Source organism: Balaenoptera acutorostrata, chromosome 11, assembly GCF_949987535.1.
Source record: "Balaenoptera acutorostrata chromosome 11, mBalAcu1.1, whole genome shotgun sequence".
In the NCBI taxonomy this organism is placed as follows: Eukaryota; Metazoa; Chordata; class Mammalia; order Artiodactyla; family Balaenopteridae; genus Balaenoptera; species Balaenoptera acutorostrata.
The window spans coordinates 102,788,208-102,807,408 of NC_080074.1; the positions used below are offsets into that span (position 1 = coordinate 102,788,208).

Consider the following 19,201-nt stretch of genomic DNA (forward strand, 5'->3'; position numbering starts at 1 on the left):
ATTTATTTATTTGTTTTTGGCTGCACTGGGTCTTCATTGCTGCGCGCGGGCTTTCTCTAGTTGCGGCAAGCGGGGGCTGCTCTTCGTTGCGGTGCGAGGGCTTCTCACTGCGGTGGCTTCTCTTGTAGTGGAGCACGGCCTCTAGGCACGCAGGCTTCAGTAGTTGTGACTCGCGGGCTCAGTAGTTGTGGCTCATGAGCTCAAGAGCACAGGCTTAGTAGTTGCGGCGCACGGGCTTAGTTGCTCTGTGGCATGTTGGATCTTCCCGGACCAGGGATCGAACCCGTGTCCCCTGCATTGGCAGGCGGATTCTTAACCACTGCGCCACCAGGGAAGCCCCAAGGAAAACATTTTAATGCATTGCTTATTCAAATATTGTACAATTTAATAGAATTATTCATGCTAACATATTGAGAGAAGTAGGTGGAGTTCCTATGTCACATATATTTGTCTTTAGAGTTAATTATGTAGAAAGTTTTAAGGGAATGTTCATTTTTAAAATTATATTGACTAGGCTAATTCAGTTAGTTTGCATTCCACAAGTATAGTCTAACAGCTGGAACAGGTTACATGCCTAAAAACCAGAGGAAATCTAGCTGAAATTAGCTAATGGTTGCCTGTGAGTGGATGACCAACATTATAGATAAATCAAGGCCTGACCATGTATATATATTTTTCTTTTTTACAAAGTTCAGTTAAAAACATGATTTGTTTTGTTTCTGTTTTTAGGAAATGACTATACCATGGTGCTTAAGGAGAGCAGAACTTGTGTTTAAGTGTGTCAAAGGTAAACATAACCGTATATTTAACAACAACGACCTGTATTTCTTCGTTGAAAATATTGAAAGTAGAGCAAGCCAGGAGAAAGAATTGTAGCAGTTACCCCTGTCATCTGGTGCCTCAGTTAAATGGTTTAACAAGCAAATATTTCATAGCGGCTTTTTTATCTACCTTTTTCCAATCACAAAATAAAATCTCCAGCCCTCCTTTTTTTTTTTTTGGGCCGTGTCGCACGGCCTGCAGGATCTCAGTTCCCTGACCAGGGATTGAACCTGGGTCACAGGAGTGAAAGCCTGGAATCCTAACCACTAGGCCACCAGGGAACTCCCTCCAGACCTCTTGAAATGTGAGGATATTTGGACATTGATGGAGCTTACTCTCTGTTACCTTTTATTTTCTTAAAAAGAAAAGAAAGTAGAACTACGTGTTTAATTAATCTTTAATAACCTGTTTTGGCTTCATTGTGTGGAGGCAAAATAGGACTTAAGAAATGATCATTACAAGTGTTTTGACGGAACTATGTGAAACCTCTCTGGCCTGGAGAAATAAGGATTGCAGAAGTTTATCTGGCCTTCAGGCTTAGCCTTTCCTACAGGCAAGTAGCTACCTAAAAAGTCAAGACGTGCAGCCCCACGATGAAAATTCAGTTTATTTTCAGTAAAGGACTGGTAGGTTTGAAGACCAGAACTCATAATTCAGCAAAGTCTGTTGTTCTATTTTAGGTTTCATGATGGAAATGGCTTCATGGGACGGAGGAATTTCTAGGACAGTGCAATTTCTGGTACCACAGGTGTGTTATCTGGATAGCTCTCACCCCAGTTCAGTCTCTGTTGTGATATTCCTCGCAGACATAGCTAGGCACACTGCCGTAAACTCAAAATAGCATAAGAAAATGCTAGCAGCTTTCTGTGTTTTAAGGGGAGAAGTGTTTGGATGCCATCAAGGCACTTAGTTTACTGTCAAAGACATTAGTATCTGCCACTCAAGAGATCTTTGATTAAACCCCAAAGCTGAACTTAACTCATCTTTCCTCCCCCGCCCCACATTTATGTTATATAGATTCATAAAGAAGGACATGAGCAGAGAATGATTCCGTGTTCTATGTAGAATTTAGCAAAACGGGTGTACTTTTATCACTGAATGCACTACTATTATCTAGGGGTTCTTCTGGTAATCAGACTTATTATTTGACAGAAATAGCGTAGGTTCTCAGAGGCTGGATCCAGAGAAACACCCCTGCCCACAGCTGTGCAGTTAAATCAGCTCTGAAAGATAGTGTTCACATATTACACTCCATGTCTAGAACTACTGCCATTACTTCCATATTTTAAAATACTTAAACATTTTTTTTAATCAGTGACGATTTAACAAGTGCAAACTTTTTTTTTTTCTTACCTCTTAACAGAGCATTTCTGAAGAAATGTTTTACCAACTTAGTAACATGCTTCCCCAGATCTTCCGAGTATCATCAACACTCACCCTGACATCCAAGCACTAAACCCCCTAGATTGATATCTGGCAGAAGAAGATGCGTAAACTATCCAGGAACTTGAGATGTGCTGGGATTCTGTCAAGCAAAAGATGCCCAGAAAGAGGACTTGCCACCCAAGCCACGAATCAAATCATGATAAACATCTGTTAAACGTTCCAAAATCCACATGCCGTACAGACTAGTGCTCAGCCTCTTACTTATACAGTTATTTTTTTTCACACACACACACACACACACACACACACACACACACTGTATTTTATTTTTACAAGAGATAAATAAACTGACACCAAGCATTGTAAATGAATGACCACAACAAAAGCAACAATGATTGCAATTACCAAACACAAAACACCCTCATACTATGTCATAATATTGACATTCAGTCCAGTAATCCTCCACTGTAACAGCTCCTTTACTTTGCAGTGAAAATTGATTTGTATATTTTTTGCCTCTGAGTCCTTGTGGGATTTTTTTTTTATTCAAACAGAAAGTCACAAAAATTATAATCATCCTCATCAGTTCACTCAGTCCCATGTAATTAATTTTTTTTTCATCTTGATCTTTTGTTAGCACTTATATGAATTCATCAGTTTTCTATTAGAGTCCTGAAAATGCTTATTCATTCAGTTCAGCAGTATAGTCAGTTACCAGAAACCTGTACTTGTCAGAGTCGTTTCCATGAATTCCCGGAAGATGAAACCCTTTTATAGGAACATTTTTGCAAAAGCATCAGAGTACACCCAGAACTGTCTGTAAATGACAAAAGACTTAAAAATGACCACGGTTAAAGATTTGATGAAAGTTCATAATAATGCGATTGACAAGGAAATTTAGTTATTTCTGAGATATACATTTTAAAGTAATAACTAGAATTATGACTTATAACATTATACCAGAACATATAAGATTTTTAGAAATTTCATGTAATGTCTGAAACATTTATATTAACCTATTTCCATACAAATAACCCAAAGAGAGTTTAGTATTAGTTGTTTTTTTTTGTTTGTTTTTTTACACTGCAGGTTCTTATTAGTCATCAATTTTATACACATCAGTGTATACGTGTCAATCCCAATCGCCCAATTCAGCATACCACCATCCCCACCCCACCACAGTTTTCCCCCCTTGGTGTCCATACGTTTGTTCTCTACATCTGTGTCTCAACTTCTGCCCTGCAAACCGGTTTATCTGTACCATTTTTCTAGGTTCCACATACATGCGTTAATATACGTTATTTGTTTTTATCTTTCTGACTTCACTGTGTATGACAGTCTCTAGATCCATCCACGTCTCAACAAATGACTCAATTTCGTTCTTTTTTATGGCTGCGTAATATTCCATTTTATATATGTACCACAACTTCTTTATCCGTTTGTCTGTCGATGGGCATTTAGGTTGCTTCTATGACCTGGCTATTGTAAATAGTGCTGCAGTGAACATTGGGGTGCATGTGTCTTTTTGAATTATGGCTTTCTCTGGGTATATGCCCAGTAATGGGATTGCTGGATCATACGGTAATTGTATTTTTAGTTTTTTAAGGAACCTCCATACTGTTCTCCATAGTGGCTGTATCAATTTACATTCCCACCAGCAGTGCAAGAGAGTTCCCATTTCTCCACACCCTCTCCAACATTTGTTGTTTGTAGATTTTCTGATGATGCCCATTCTAACTGGTGTGAGATGATACCTCATTGTAGTTTTGATTTGCATTTCTCTAATAATTAGTGATGTTGAACAGCTTTTCATGTGCTCCTTGGCTATCTGTATGTCTTCTTTGGAGAAATGTCTATTTAGGTCTTCTGCCCATTTCTGGATTGGGTTGTTGGTTTCTTTTATGTTGAGCTGCATGAGCTGTTTATATATTTTGGAGATTAATCGTTTGTCCGTTGATTCGTTTGCAAATATTTTCTCCCATTCTGAGGGTTGTCTTTTCGTCTTGTTTATGGTTTCCTTTGCTGTGCAAAAGCTTTGAAGTTTCATTAGGTCCCATTTGTTTATTTTTGTTTTTATTTCCATTACTTTAGGAGGTGGATCAAAAAAGATCTTGCTGTGATTTATGTCAAAGAGTATTCTTCCTATGTTTTCCTCTAAGAGTTTTATACTGTCCAGTCTTACATTTAGGTCTCTAATCCATTTTGAGTTTATTTTTGTGTATGGTGTTAGGGAGTGTTCTAATTTCGTTCTTTTACATGTAGCTGTCCAGTTTTCCCAGCACCACTTATTGAAGAGACTATCTTTTCTCCATTGTATATCTTTGCCTCCTTTGTCAGGTTAGTTGACCATATGTGCGTGGGTTTATCTCTGGGCTTTCTATCTTGTTCCATTGATCTATGTTTCTGTTTTTATGCCAGTACCATATTGTCTTGATCACTGTAGCTTTGTAGTATAGTCTGAAGTCAGGGAATCTGATTCCTCCAGCTCCGTTTTTTTCCCTCAAGACTGCTTTGGCTATTTGGGGTCTTTTGTGTCTCCATACAAACTTTAAGATGATTTGTTCTAGTTCCGTAAAACATGCCATTGGTAATTTGATGGGGATTGCATTGAATCTGTAGATTGCTTTGGGTAGTATAGTCATTTTCACAATATTGATTCTTCCAATCCAAGAACATGGTATAGCTCTCCATCTGTTGGTATCATCTTTAATTTCTTTCATCAGTGTCTTATAGTTTTCTGCATACAGGTCTTTTGTTTCCCTAGGTAGTTTTATTCCTAGGTATTCTTTTTGTTGCAATGGTAAATGGGAGTGTTTCCATAATTTCTCTTTCAGATTTTTCATCATTAGTGTATAGGAATGCAAGAGATTTCTGTGCATTAATTTTGTATCCTGCAACTTTACCAAATTCATTGATTAGCTCTAGTAGTTTTCTGTGGCATTTTTAGGATTCTCTATGTGTAGTATGTCATCTGCAAACAGTGACAGTTTTACTTCTTCTTTTCCAATTTGTATTCCTTTTATTTCTTTTTCTTCTCTGATTGCCGTGGCTAGGACTTCCAAAACTATGTTAAGTAATAGTGGTAAGAGTGGACATCCTTGTCTCATTCCTGATCTTAGAGGAAATGCTTTCAGTTTTTCACCATTGAGAATGATGTTTGCTGTGGGTTTGTCATATACAGCCTTTATCATGTTGAGGTAGGTTCCCTCTATGCCCACTTTCTGGAGAGTTTTTATCATAAATAGGTGTTGAATTTTGTCAAAAGCTTTTTCTGCATCTATTGCAATGATCGTATGGTTTTTATTCTTCAATTTGTTAATATGGTGTATCACATTGATTGATTTGCGTATATTGAACAATCCTTGCATCCCTGGGATAAATCCCACTTGATCATGGTGTATGATCCTTTTAATGTGTTCTTTTTTGGATTCTGTTTGCTAGTATTTTGTTGAGGATTTTTGCCTCTATATTCATCAGTGATATTGGTCTGTCATGTTCTTTTTTTGTAGTATCTTTGTCTGGTTTTGGTATCAGGGTAATGGTGGCCTCATAGAATGAGCTTGTGAGTGTTCCTTCCCCTGCAATTTTTTGGAAGAGTTTGAGAAGGATGGGCGTTATCTCTTCTCTAAATGTTTGATAGAATTCACCTGTGAAGCCATCTGGTCCTGGACTTTTGTTTGTTGGAAGATTTTTAATCACAGTTTCAATTTCATTACTTGTGATTGGTCTCTTCATATTTTCTGTTTCTTCCCAGTTCAGTCTTGGAAGGTTATACCTTTCTAAGAATTTGTCCATTTCTTCCAGGTTGTCCATTTTATTGGCATAGAGTTGCTTGTAGTAGTCTGTTAGGATGCTTTGTATGTCTGTGCTGTCTGTTGTAACTTCTTCTTTTTCATTTCTAATTTTATTGATTTTAGTCCTCTCCCTCTCTTTCTTGATGAGTCTGGCTAATGGTTTATCAATTTTGTTTATCTTCTCAAAGAACCAGCTTTTAGTTTTATTGATCTTTGCTATTGTTTTCTTTGTTTTTATTTCATTTATTTCTGCTCTGATCTTTATGATTTCTTTCCTTCTGCTAACTTTGGGTTTTGTTTGTTCTTCTTTCTCTAGTTCCTTTAGGTGTAAGGTTAGATTGTTTACATGAGATTTTTCTTGTTTCTTGAGGTAGACTTGTATAGCTATAAACTTCCCTCTTAGAACTGCTTTTGCTGCATCCCATAGGTTTTGGATCGTCGTGTTTTCATTGTCATTTGTCTCTAGGTATTTTTTGATTTCCTCTTTGATTTCTTCAGAGATCGCTTGGTTATTTAGTAACGTATTGTTTAGCCTCCATGTGTTTGTGTTTTTTATGTTTTTTTCCCTGTAATTCATTTCTAATCTCCTAGCGTTGTGGTCAGATAAGATGCTTGATATGATTTCAATTTTCTTAAATTTACTAAGGCTTGATTTGTGACCCAAGATGTGATCTATCCTGGAGAATGTCCCATGCACACTTGAGAAGAACGTGTAATCTGCTGTTTTTGGATGGAATGTCCTATAAATATCAATTAAATCTGTCTGGTCTACTGTGTCATTTAAAGCTTCTGTTTCCTTATTTATTTTCATTTTGGATGATCTGTCCATTGGTGTAAATGAGGTGTTAAATTCCCCCACTATTATTGTGTTACTGTTGATTTCCTCTTTTATAGCTGTTAGCAGTTGCCTTATGTATTGAGGTGCACCTATGTTGGGTGCATATATATTTATAATTGTTATATTTTCTTCTTGGATTGATCCCTTGATCATTATGTAGTGTCCTTCCTCGTCTCTTGTAACATTCTTTATTTTAAAGTCTATTTTATCTCATATGAGTATAGCTACTCCAGCTTTCTTTTGATTTCCATTTGCATGGAATATCTTTTTCCATCCCCTCACTTTCAGTCTGTACGGGTCCCTAGGTCTGAAGTGGGTCTCTTGTAGACAGCATATAGATGGGTCTTGTTTTTGTATCCATTCAGCAAGCCTGTGTCTTTTGGTTGGAGCATTTAATCCATTCATGTTTAAGGTAATTATCGATATGTATGTTCCTATGACCATTTTCTTAATTGTTTTGGGTTTGTTTTTGTAGGTCCTTTTCTCCTCTTGTGTTTCCCACTTAGAGAAGTTCCTTCAGCATTTGTTGTAGAGCTGGTTTGATGGTGCTGAATTCTCTTAGCTTTTGCTTGTCTCTAAAGCTTTTGATTTCTCCATGGAATCTGAATGAGATCCTTGCCGGGTAGAGTAATCTTGGTTGTAGGTTCTTCCCTTTCATCACTTTAAGTATATCATGCCACTCCCTTCTGGCTAGTAGAGTTTCTGCTGAGAAATCAACTGTTAACCTTATGGGAGTTCCCTTGTATGTTATTTGTCGTTTTTCCCTTGCTGCTTTCAATGATTTTTCTTTGTCTTTAATTTTTGCCAATTTGATTACTATGTGTCTCGGCATGTTTCTCCTTGGGTTTATCCTGTATGGGACTCTCTGTGCTTCCTGGACTTCGGTGGCTATTTCCTTTCCCATGTTAGGGAAGTTTTCAACTATAGTCTCTTCAAATATTTTCTCTGGTCCTTTCTCTCTCTCTTCTCCTTCTGGGATCCCTATAATGTGAATGTTGTTGCGTTTAATGTTGTCCCAGAGGTCTCTTAGGCTGTCTTCATTTGTTTTCATTCTTTTTTCTTTATTCTTTTCCGCAGCAGTGAATTCCACCATTCTGTCTTCCAGGTCACTTATCCATTCTTCTGCCTCAGTTATTCTGCTATTGATTCCTTCTAGTGTAGTTTTCATTTCAGTTATTGTATTGTTCATCTCTGTTTGTTTGTTCTTTAATTCTTCTAGGTCTTTGTTAAACATCTCTTGCACCTTCTCGATCTTTGCCTCCATTGTTTTTCCGAGGTCCTGGATCATCTTCACTATCATTCTGAATTCTTTTTCTGGAAGGTTGCCTATCTCCACTTCATTGAGTTGTTTTTCTGGGGTTTTATCTTGTTCCTTCATCTGGTACATAGCCCTCTGCCTTTTCATCTTGTCTATCTGTCTGTGAATGTGGTTTTTGTTCCACACGCTGCAGGATTGTAGTTCTTCTTTCTTCTTCTCTCTGCCCTCTGGTGGATGAGGCTATCTAAGAGGCTTGATGGGAGGGACTGTTGGTGGCTAGAGCTGACTGTTGCTCTGGTGGGCAGAGCTCAGTAAAACTTTAATCCAATTGACTGTTGATGGGTGGGGCTGGGTTCCCTCCCTGTTGGTTGGCCTGAGGCAACCCAACACTGGAGCTTACCCAGGCTCTTTGTTGGGGATAGTGACAGACTCTGGGAGGGCTCATGCCATGGAGTACTTCCCAGAACTTCTGCTGCCAGTGTCCATGTCCTCATGGTGAGACACAGCCACCCCCTGCCTGTGCAGGAGACCCTCCAACACTAGCAGGTAGGTCTGGTTCAGTCTCCCCTGGGGTCACTGCTCCTTCCCCTGGGTCCCGATGCACACACTACTTTGTGTGTGCCCTCCAAGAGTGGAGTCTCTGTTTCCCCCAGTCCTGTCAAAGTCCTGCAATCAATTCCCACTAGGCTTCAAAGTCTGATTCTCTAGGAATTCCTCTTCCCATTGCCGGACCCCCAGGTTGGGAAGCCTGATGTGGGGCTGAGAACCTTCACTCCAGTGGGTGGACTTCTGTGGTATAAGTGTTCTCCAGTTTGTGAGTCACCCACCCAGCAGTTATGGGATTTGATTTTACTGTGATTGCGCCCCTTCTACCATCTCATTGTGGCTTCTTTGTCTTTGGATGTGGGGTATCTTTTTCGGTGAGTTCCAGTGTCTTCCTGTCGATGACTGTCCAGCAGCTAGCTGTGATTCTGGTGTTCTCGCAAGAGGGAGTGAGAGCACGTCCTTCTACTCCGCCATCTTGGTTCCTCTCCTCTATACAGTTATTCTTAAAGTCTCTTTATGAAAAAAACGTGTCCTTTTTTCCTACCATTGTGTCCTATCTGTGAATATTCGTGAGTTAAAACTTCCTGTGTGTCACACACAGACACTAGGTGTAGGAGACTATTCACTACAATTTCATGGAGATATTTGACTTTTCCAAAAGGTTTGAATCATACCAGGTACAAGGCTTAATTAACATACAAATAAAACCTTCCCTCTACCTTATTTTCCAATTAAATTTTAAAAATTACAAAACAGTGAAATATACATTGCACGTAAAAATTTCTTGTGATAATCTTTTTATAGAAGCATATGAGACAAATGTGACTATTTTAAATCCCTCCCTTTCAAAAACTTGCTTTTAAGGTACTCTTTCTAAGGTTTTATAAGAGTCAAGAAAGGACTTTGGATTCTTTACCCCTGTCTCATCTTCCCTTTGTGGCCTTGCCGTTGTCTATTAATAACTTTTCGTGGACTGGGAAAGTAGTGTGCCTACGTGCGGGCCTGGTGGAAGTTGGTCTAAAGCAGCACCTGGCAGTGTTTTCGTGACACTGAGTCAACATGGTGATGATCAGACAGCGAGGAGCATCTTTATTTCTGCTTACTGCGTTCTCAGCTTCCTTAATCATTCGGCTTCCTGCATTACTTTGCCGATAACTGTGTCCCCATTTCTGTCTCTGCTGTTTTGCCACCTTTTCCACTGTCTTTCCTTGTAGAACTACATTCTCAGATGCTCCCTATCCCTTACCTATCCCATCTAGAACATATTTGCTACGAGTAGTGACTACAACGAATAAAGGCATCTACAAAAGCAATAGTTTCATCCAATCCAAATTGTATGCAGATTGTAACTGGCCAGCAGACTGAACTGGAGGACCTCTGACATCATCATAAGATCGTCTGTCTTGATTCCAAGAAACAAAAAGCACTCTATTAGTATGCCTAAATGTAATAACTTATGGAAACTCTTTTGGCACAGAAAAAACTTTCTCATAGAATGTGTCTTGATTTTCTACTCAAGGAAACAACTGTCCAGTAACAACCCTAAGGAGAACACCACTCCAGACTGGGTCCATTACTCACTAACACTTTCCACATCCTTTTCCAAAGAGCCTGGTGATCCCACCAAGAATAAGGTAGGTGCTCTGTCCTTGGAGCAAGAAATTGTCTTCTGAGCATGACTGCTACCATTGCAACTGCTTCTAATGCAAAGCCAGGTAGACAGACAGAAAACTGGGCTGTGCAAGACCAGGGTCAGAGACTGTCGGGGTTTGTACTATGACAGGTCGAGTAGAAGTGGGTGTAGTATGATCAAAAGATGTTCAGTTTATGCCTATTCAATAAATTAGGAGTTTGGGATTAGCAGATACAAACTACTATATATAATATAAAATAGATAACAAGGTCCTACCTATAGTACAGGGAACTATAGTCAATATCTTGTAATAAACTATAATGGAAAAGAATCTGAAAAAGTATGTATATATGTATCTGAATCACTTTGCTGTACACCAGAAACTAACAGAACATTGTAAATCAACGATACTTCAGTAAAATTAAATTTTAAAAAAATTTTAGTAAATGAATAAAAGGCATTCAAAAAGAGGAGAATCTTTTCACAGAATTCCTGTAACTAAGTATAAAGCTAACAGCTTGAAGGGTGCAGCCAGGGGTCAGGTGCAGGGATAAGGGTTCATTCACAGAAGGTGGGTGAGAGCTGCTACCCAGCCCTTCCTTTGTCACCTCAAGGCTGTTTTATTAGGTATTAAGTGGTGGCTTTCACAGCAGGGCAATTTAAAGGTACCATTTGGCCTATGAAATCAAAATAAATGTATTAGGTATCTGTTTTTCACATGGTGCTATATTATGAAATATACAGAAGTGGTAAGATTGGAAAAAATCAAGCTATGGTGTTACATACCATTTTTATGAAGACACACCAAACACTAAGCCGATAACAAATACATAATTTAAAATACTACATGGTAAAGATTTTAGATGAAGTCTGTAGTTTTGTATTTGGACTGAGAAGGATGAGATTAAGACTATTTCCCCGAGTGTTCTAGAAGCCTTCTTGGATGGGAGTGGTGTCAGACACTCCATGAATGATGTGAAGAAGATGGCTTGGCAGGCTGAGAAGAGAAGGGTCATCCTTGGTATCAGGTCCAGATGGGAGCAGGAGTAGGTAAAGGAGGCGGGATACACAACCTGGATGGTGAAGAAGCTGATCGCAAGAGCCTTCTGGGGATACCGGGCAGGGCCCGGGTCTTCGTGCAGACATTGATGAAGACTGTCTCACTGAGCGTCAGGTTCTCTATTTGTACAACCAGTTAAGCATTCCTACGACAGACGACAAGGTCCTCAAGGCTTTAAAATCACACTTTGGAAATGAGGCAGGCACTGAGCCTGAGGTCTCCAGTCCCTGCTGCCCTTTCCTCCCCTGCCCCCATTTCTGTTCTCAAAGCACAAAACCCAGCGAGGCTGTAACCTTCCCTCGATGGGGAAGGGGGGCACCAGCTGTTCCTCGGAATGACATTGCGACGGGAATGGAAGAGATGCATGAAAAGGAATTTCAAGAGAAACACAACTTAGGTTGCCTGGGCGCTGGCAGATCTCTTACTGGCACGGTACATGCTGTCTGTGTCACTGCAGTTGGATCCTGGCTGATTCTCACAAGAAGAAAAAAATGTTCCACAAAGGAAAGGTGAATTCACGGAAAGATTCCTGTTCAAGAGGCCCTCGGGAGAATCAGCAGAGCTGTGTTGAGAGAACGAACAAAGCTGAAAGAGTGGCTCCTCAGGCCTGTTCTCCAGCTTCTAGGTGAAGAAGCTTGCTTCTGTTACTTAGTTTTCCCATTTAGGTGAAATTGGACTGCTTTGCCTAAAAGAAGTCAGGGCAGTGTAAAAATCCTTATCATTATTTAGAAATAATAAAAAATATTTTATAACACCTATTTACAAAAAGTTCCATGTGTTCAGAACCATTTAGATGGATGGTTTTCTATCCTTGAACCATCAAAGAACCTTTCCATTATCTCCCCCCCCATATTTCCCTGAAATGTTCTGAAAACTTTCCCTTAGCAAACAATTTGAGCAGTTATCTGTTTTTCATTCATCAAAGATATGTCTGTGGAGCTGAGCGATAGATGGTATTAGCAAACAATAGATAGTATCATGGCATAGGATTATCACTGTACAGGGACTTCCCTGGTGGCACAATGGTTAAGAATCCACCTGCCAATGCAGGGGACACAGATTTGAGCCCTGGTCCAGGAAGATCCCACATGCTGCGGAGCAACTAAGCCCGTGCACCGTAACTACTGAGCCTGTGCTCTAGAGCCCATGCACCGCAACTACTGCGCCTGCATGCTGCAACTACTGAAGCCCGTGCTCCTAGAGCCCGTGCTGCAAAAAGAGGAGCCACCGTAATGAGAAGCCCGCGCACTGCAACGAAGAGTAGCCCCCGCTCACCACAACTAGAGAAAGCCTGCACGTAGCAACGAAGACCCAACGCAGCCAAAAATAAAAATAAAATAAATAAAATACTGATGAATTACAAAAAAAAGAATTATCACTCTATAGTTCCAGGCGGGTTCACAAAATCAAAAACAAAACCTTGCCATTTTATGTTAACCTGTGAAGTCTTGTCCTAGTGAAATGTATTTTTGGAAAGATTTTTTTTCAATAGCTCAGTGACATATTTAAGACAACTCTAAGGACCACTAATTCCAGAAACCTCAAGTTGGGAAACACAGCTTTAGAAGGAAATATTTATATGAGAATATGTTACAAAGGGAGGGTGGGGTAAGGACCACGTAGTGGCAGATTGACCTGAGTCCCGTTCAATACACAGCAAGTGTTTGCCGAGTTTCTTCTGTACACGAAGGCACAGAGCTGAGCAAGATCCAGCCTCTAGAAGGCTGTACAAAGGCGATGGACTTGAGGAGTTATCTGATTAAAGTAAGAAGATTTAGACTTTTCTGTGACCTGTGATGCTGACAATCTCTCATGACCAGAAGAAAATCCCAACTAAAGCCCGGGAATGGATGGGTAGGCTCCTGAGGTTCCCTGCAGGACTAACACGTGAGGTCCTGTTCCATATACACAGCTACAGTTACTACTACTGCTTTTCCTGTCTTCCCAGAAGAAGCAGAGTTCCTCCTATGTCCGAGTCTGAGAACTGGCTCAACTTCATGCTACATGCAATGAACCCTCATTCATCGTGGCCTCTACATTTGCAAATTCCCCTGCTTGCTAAAATGTATTTGTAACTCCAAAATAATAAAGCATTTACAAAAGCAATAGTCTCATCAACTCCAAGTCGCGTGGATATTGTAACCGACCCTCAGGATGAAAGGGGGGCCCTTTGGCATCGTCTTGGGCATCATCTGTGCACATGCACAGAGCGGCGGAAAACTGAGTCGCCGGACACACACACACTCCCAGCTGAGAGAAGAAGGGTGACCCTCCGCCTTCCGGTCTCAGCTCCACTAACATAAACAAGTGTCCTTTTCAAGGTCTATTTCCTGCCACATTTTTTACATTTTTGTGCTTTTTCTTGGTGATTTTGCTGTTTAAAATGACCCTCAAGTGTAGTGCTGAAAGGCTATCTGGGGTTCGTAAGTGCAAGGAAGGTGTGATGTGCCTTATGGAGAAATACAGGTGATAGATGAGCTGCGTCCACTTAGGCGTCAGTTGCGGCGCTGCTGGTTGTGAGTCCAATGTCAATGAGTCAACAATCTGTATTAAATAAGGAGCGTTTAGAAAGAAACACACAGAAGAAAGGTCATGTATTGACTGGCTGATGAAAATGTGATGAGAGGCTTGCAGGATTTGCGAACTCAGGGTCCACAGCACCAGAGTCGACTGTCTGCCTGTCTTCTCTCGCAGGCAGGAGAGCGTGACGAGCTCTCTGTGGATGCGTTTGGCACATGGAGAATGAAACCCGGGACACAGTACCCAAGAAGCACGCAGATCCTTTCTGGAGATGTCTAGGGACGAAGCAGAAACGGTGCAGTTGCGGTGTGACACCTGTGTTAGTGGGTCTCTCCCTCCCTCTGTGTTCTCTTCTGCTTTCTATCCTTCTTTCCTTTTCTTTCTTTATGGTGAAGTCCTGGTTCCTTGTTATCTGCTCCTCTGTGCTCAAAACTCTCAGCATGACAGTCTGACATCAGAGATGGGAACCCAGTTAAACAAATCTGCCTCAAAGACTGCCTCCCTGATTTACTTGCCATGGCTTGTCCCCAGGCGTATTAGCTACCCTCGGAAGCGTGTTTCCTCATCTGTGAGCTAGGAAACATTAATAATAGTATCTACCTCACTTAGTAGTTGGGAGGATTAAAGAAGAAAGCGCACACGACCTGGCATATAGTCATTCTATAAATATATGCTGCTATTATCCTTCCTTCCTTTCTTCCTTCCTGTCTGACCTTTCTCCTCTTTTCCTTCTTTCCTTTCACTGGATCGTAGGGACACGAAGTCACTTACCTCACCGTGTCCTCAGGCAGCGTGCAGCCCAACTGAGTTGGGACGAGAACTCAGGGTAACTCGCAGGACCAGCCCGCACACAGGAAGGTACACAGTCAGTGCAGAATACGATGCACATAGATGGCTGTGGACGTCAAAACAGAAACACGAGCAATGCATTGGGCCGAGAGGGATGTTGAGCCCCTTGGGAGCAGACGGCCTGGCCCTTTCTCTCTCTGGCATGGAGTGCGTATCCCCTGGAGCTTTCGTCCCTCTCGATGGGCAAGCACAAATCTCCTGGCAGACACACAACGCCGCCTGTGCCAGGAGCGGCAACAAATTCAAAGGACGGGGGGGCAGATGAGAGTGTCAGGAGGAAGTCACAGGGTAGGTGACTAACCCTGTATTTGAGTGGAGCAGGAAGGACTCTCACATTTTTATCGGGTGAATCTGGATTTTGGACATAACGATAGTATGAAGTAGTTCGGAGATTTAAAGTCTGCTGCCCCCAGAGCAGGAGCATAGAATTTGCCCCTGGGATGCTTTCTTCCTTGGTTCATCTCTGAGGATCTCCTGTCCGTGCACTGATCAGCTGTGTGCTGTTGTGCAGATGACTCACTGAGGCCAGAGGATTAAATACTGGCAAAGGATTCAGTTCCAGGAAGGTTAGGGAAGACGTCCCGGGGATGAGAGGAGAGAATGTGAACTCACAAATCCCTGGTCCACTCCCTCGGCTCTGAGTGTGTGGTGACGGTGAAGTAGGGAGGGGGCAAGAGGGCAAGTTCATCTCTTTGTTTCTTTTTAAAACCCTCTAGGCCACCTTGTCTGGGGTAGCACATTGGACATTTACTCTTCTGTGTAGATTTTCTTTTATTGTGAAATACTTCACACATACAGAGAAACTAGGAGAATTAGATAACAAATCCTCATTTCTCTACTACCTATATTCGTGCAATCTTAACATTTTGCTGTGTTTGCTTTGGGTATCTTTTTTTTTTTAATTAATTAATTATTATTATTATTATTTTTTTGGCTGTGTTGGGTCTTTGTTGCTGCGCACAGGCTTTCTCTAGTTGCGGCGAGCGGGGGCCACTCTTCGTTGCGGTGCGCGGGCTTCTCATTGCGGTGGCCTCTATTATTGCAGAGCACGGGCTCTAGGTGCGTGGGCTTCAGTAGCTGTGGCGCACGGGCTCTAGAGCACAGGCTCAGTAGTTGTGGCTCACGGGTTTAGTTGCTCCGTGGCATGTGGGATCATCCCGGCCCAGGGCTCAAACCTGTGTCCCCTGCATTGGCAAGCCCGATTCTTAACCACTGCGCCACGAGGGAAGCCCCTGGGTCTCTCTTAAGGCATAAAACATCAAAGATACAGTTGAACCCTTGTCCCTTTTGCCCCTCCTGCATTCTGTGCTCCTCCTTATGTCAGCTATTCCTCAGCAACAAACCACTTGGAAACTTAGTGGCTGAAACAACAAGCCCTTATTACTCTTCATGACTCCTTGGTCACCTCGGCTGCTCTGGTCTTACCTGGGCTCAGTCTTCAGATCCGCTTCAGTAGGTCAGGTGGGCGGCTCTGATGATCTTGGCTTGTCTTTCTCAGGTGTTTGGAGGTCAGCTGGCTGTAGGCTGGAATAGGCTGACCTCAGCTGGGACACCTGGACTGTCCTTCACTGGGTCTCATCCTCCAGGAGGCTGGCCCCAACTTGCTCACGTGCGTCAGCAGATCGGAAAAGACAGTGGGATCGTGCGATGCCTCTGAGACCTAGACTCAGAACTGACACACGTCACTTATATACCACATTCCGTTGGTTAAAGCAAGTCCCAAGGCCATCGCATATTCTAGGAGTGAGGTAATAGGCTCCTTGTTTTGATGAGAAGTGCTACTAAAGTCCCATAGCAAAAAGCATGGACACAGGATGGGGAGAAAAATTGGGAATATTTCTGCTACCAATGTATCAGTCTTTCCTCAGTAGTGATTGCTGTCTTAACTTTGATATTCTTCATTCTCCTGGGTTTATTTATAGTTTCAGTGCATATCTGTATAGTGTACATCCATGTCTATATAGTGTAGCCATAAAATGTGTCGTATTGAGATGTGCCGAAGGTGTCATACTGAAAGCATCGTCTTCTGCATGTCACTCAACAGCTTGCTTTTGTTAAACCCCATATCATGCTTTTGAGATTTAACCATACTGATACAGATAGAGCCACTTCATTCATTTTAGCTGCTATATACTATTTTTGAGTACTCTGAATTATATGCTTACGGCCCAGTTTGTTTATTTGTTTATTCTCCTCTTGATAGACAGTGAGGCGCTTTGCATTGTGCATGCACGTTAGCTTCTCCAGGGTGTATCTCTGTGAGTGGAATTGCTGGATTCTAGAGTATTAACAACTTCAAATTTGTTAGTTCCAAATTTAACTCCAAAGTGTTTGTCCCAAATTCCCCTTCCACTGACAGTATATGAACACTCCTTTTTTTTTCCATATCCTCGTAGAAACCAAGCAAGAGCTTTCAGAAATTTTAATTTTTGCCATTCCAGTAAGAAATAGTGCCATTTGGTTTTGCATTTCTGTTGTCACTGGTGATGTTGTGTAGCATAGCATGTTTGTTGGCCATTGTGATTTCCCTGGTCATGAACTGTCTGAATAATTTTTGAGAAACCTCCAGACTGTTTTCCACAGTGACTGCACCTGTTTACATTCTCACCAACCGTGCACAAGGGTTCCCTTTTCTACACATCTTTGCCAACACTTGTTGTCTCTTGTCTTTTTGATAATAGCCATTATAACAGGTGTGAAGTGATATCTCATTGCACTTTTGATTTGCATTTCCCTGATTGTTAGTGATATTGAGCATCTTTTCATGTACCTATTGGCTATTTGTATGTCTCTTTGGAAAAACGCCTATTCGGTTCCTCTGCCGATTTTTTAATTGAGTTGTTTCTTTGTTGTTTTTGTTATTGAGTTGTATGAGTTCCTTATATATTTTGGATATTAACCCCTTATCAGATACATGATTTGCAAATATTTTCTCCCATTCCATACATAGGTTGCGTTTTCATTTTGTTGATGGTTTCCTTTGCTGTGCAGAAGCTCTTTAGTTTGGAATAGTCCCACTTGCTTATTTTTGCTTTTGTTGCCTTTCTTTTAGTGTCAAATCCAAAAAATCATTGCCAAGGCCAATGTCAAGGAGCTTATGCCGTACGTTTTCTTCTAGGAGTTTTATGGTTTCAGGTGTTAACATTCAAGTCTTTAATACATTTTGAGTTGAATTTTGTGAGTGGTTTAAGATGAGGGTTCAGTTTTATTCTTTTGCTTGTGACTGTCCAGTTTTCCCAACACTATTGAAGAGCCTGTCCTTTCCCCATATATCCTTGGCTCCTTTGTCATAAATTAATTGACCATTTGTGTGTGGATCTATTTCTGGGCTCTCTATTCTGTTTCACTATTTTATGCCAATACTATACTCTTCTGAGTACTATGGCTTTGTAATATAGTTTGATCAAGAACTGTGATGCCTCCAGTCTTGTTCTTTCTCAAGATTGCTTTTGCTATTCAGAGACGTCTATGGTTCAATACAAATTTTTAAATTATTTTTTCTATTTCTGAGAAAAATGCTGTTGGAATCTTGACAGAAGACTGCATTGAATCTGTAGACTGCTTTGGGTAGTATGGAATTTTAATAATATTAATTCTTCCAATCCTTGAGCACAGAATATCTGTCCATTTATTTGTATCTTCTTCAGTTTCTTGCATCAGTGTCTTAGAGTTTTCAGTGTAGAGATCCTTCACCTTCTTGGTTAAATTTATTCCTAGATATTTTGTTCTTTTTGATGTAATTGTAAATGGGATTCTTTCCTTAGTTTCTCTTCCTGATAGTTTGTTGTTACTGTGTAGAAATACAAATGATTTTTATATTGATTTTGTATCCTGCACCTTTACCAAGTTTGTCTATTGGTTCTAACTTTTTTGGTGGACTCTTTACAGTTTTTTAACATGTAATACTATGTCATCTGCAAATATAGACAGTTTTACTTTTTTTTTTCTTATGTGGACACCTTATTTTTTTTTCCTGCCTAATTGATCTGGCCAGGACTTCCAGTGCCATATTAAATAAAGGTGGCAAGAGCAGGCATCCTTGTCTTGTTCCTGGTCTTAGAGGAAGAGCTTTCAGCTTTTTACCATTGAATATAATGTTAGCTGTGGGCTTGACATGTATGGCCTTGACATCCCATTGGCTAGAACCTAGTTACATGTTCACACCTACATGCAAAAGAGTTGGGAAATTGAGTCCCTTTTTTGGGTGCCATGTCCCAACTAAAAACTGGTATTCCTATGTCTATAGAAGAAGAAAACAAATATTAAGGACAACCAGCAGATTGCCATCCCTACATTATATCATTTTAATCTTTAAGCAAGCCTATGAGATAGATATCGTATCTGTTTTATTTCTAAGGAAAAGTAATTTGCCCAAGGTAATACAGTTACTAGAGAGGAGTTTAGACTCAAAGCCAGATCTCTGTGACACCAAAATTCTTCAAAGTGCTGTTGTAAGTCAGACCTGAATGCATGGCTGGTTACATTTGGTTAGAGC

At 40.8% G+C, this 19,201-nt stretch overlaps 1 protein-coding gene across 4 annotated transcripts in view; it reads left to right on the forward strand.

Moving 5' to 3' along the window:
* C11H12orf4 (chromosome 11 C12orf4 homolog) overlaps positions 1-15,783 on the forward strand; it is a 52,297-nt gene extending 36,514 nt beyond the window's left edge. For 2 of the 4 annotated variants that reach the window (XM_007170210.2, XM_028163516.2), the window contains 3 exons: positions 730-787; positions 1,503-1,570; positions 2,186-6,764. In XM_007170210.2, the coding sequence (XP_007170272.1) occupies positions 730-787; positions 1,503-1,570; positions 2,186-2,278 (219 nt within the window). In that variant the 3' untranslated portion in view covers positions 2,279-6,764. Of the gene's footprint in view, positions 1-729; positions 788-1,502; positions 1,571-2,185; positions 6,765-10,163; positions 13,458-14,031 lie in introns of those variants that run through there. The other 2 variants (XR_009009728.1, XM_057556691.1) reach the window with 2 other exon arrangements.
* Positions 15,784-19,201: the final 3,418 nt, after the last annotated feature.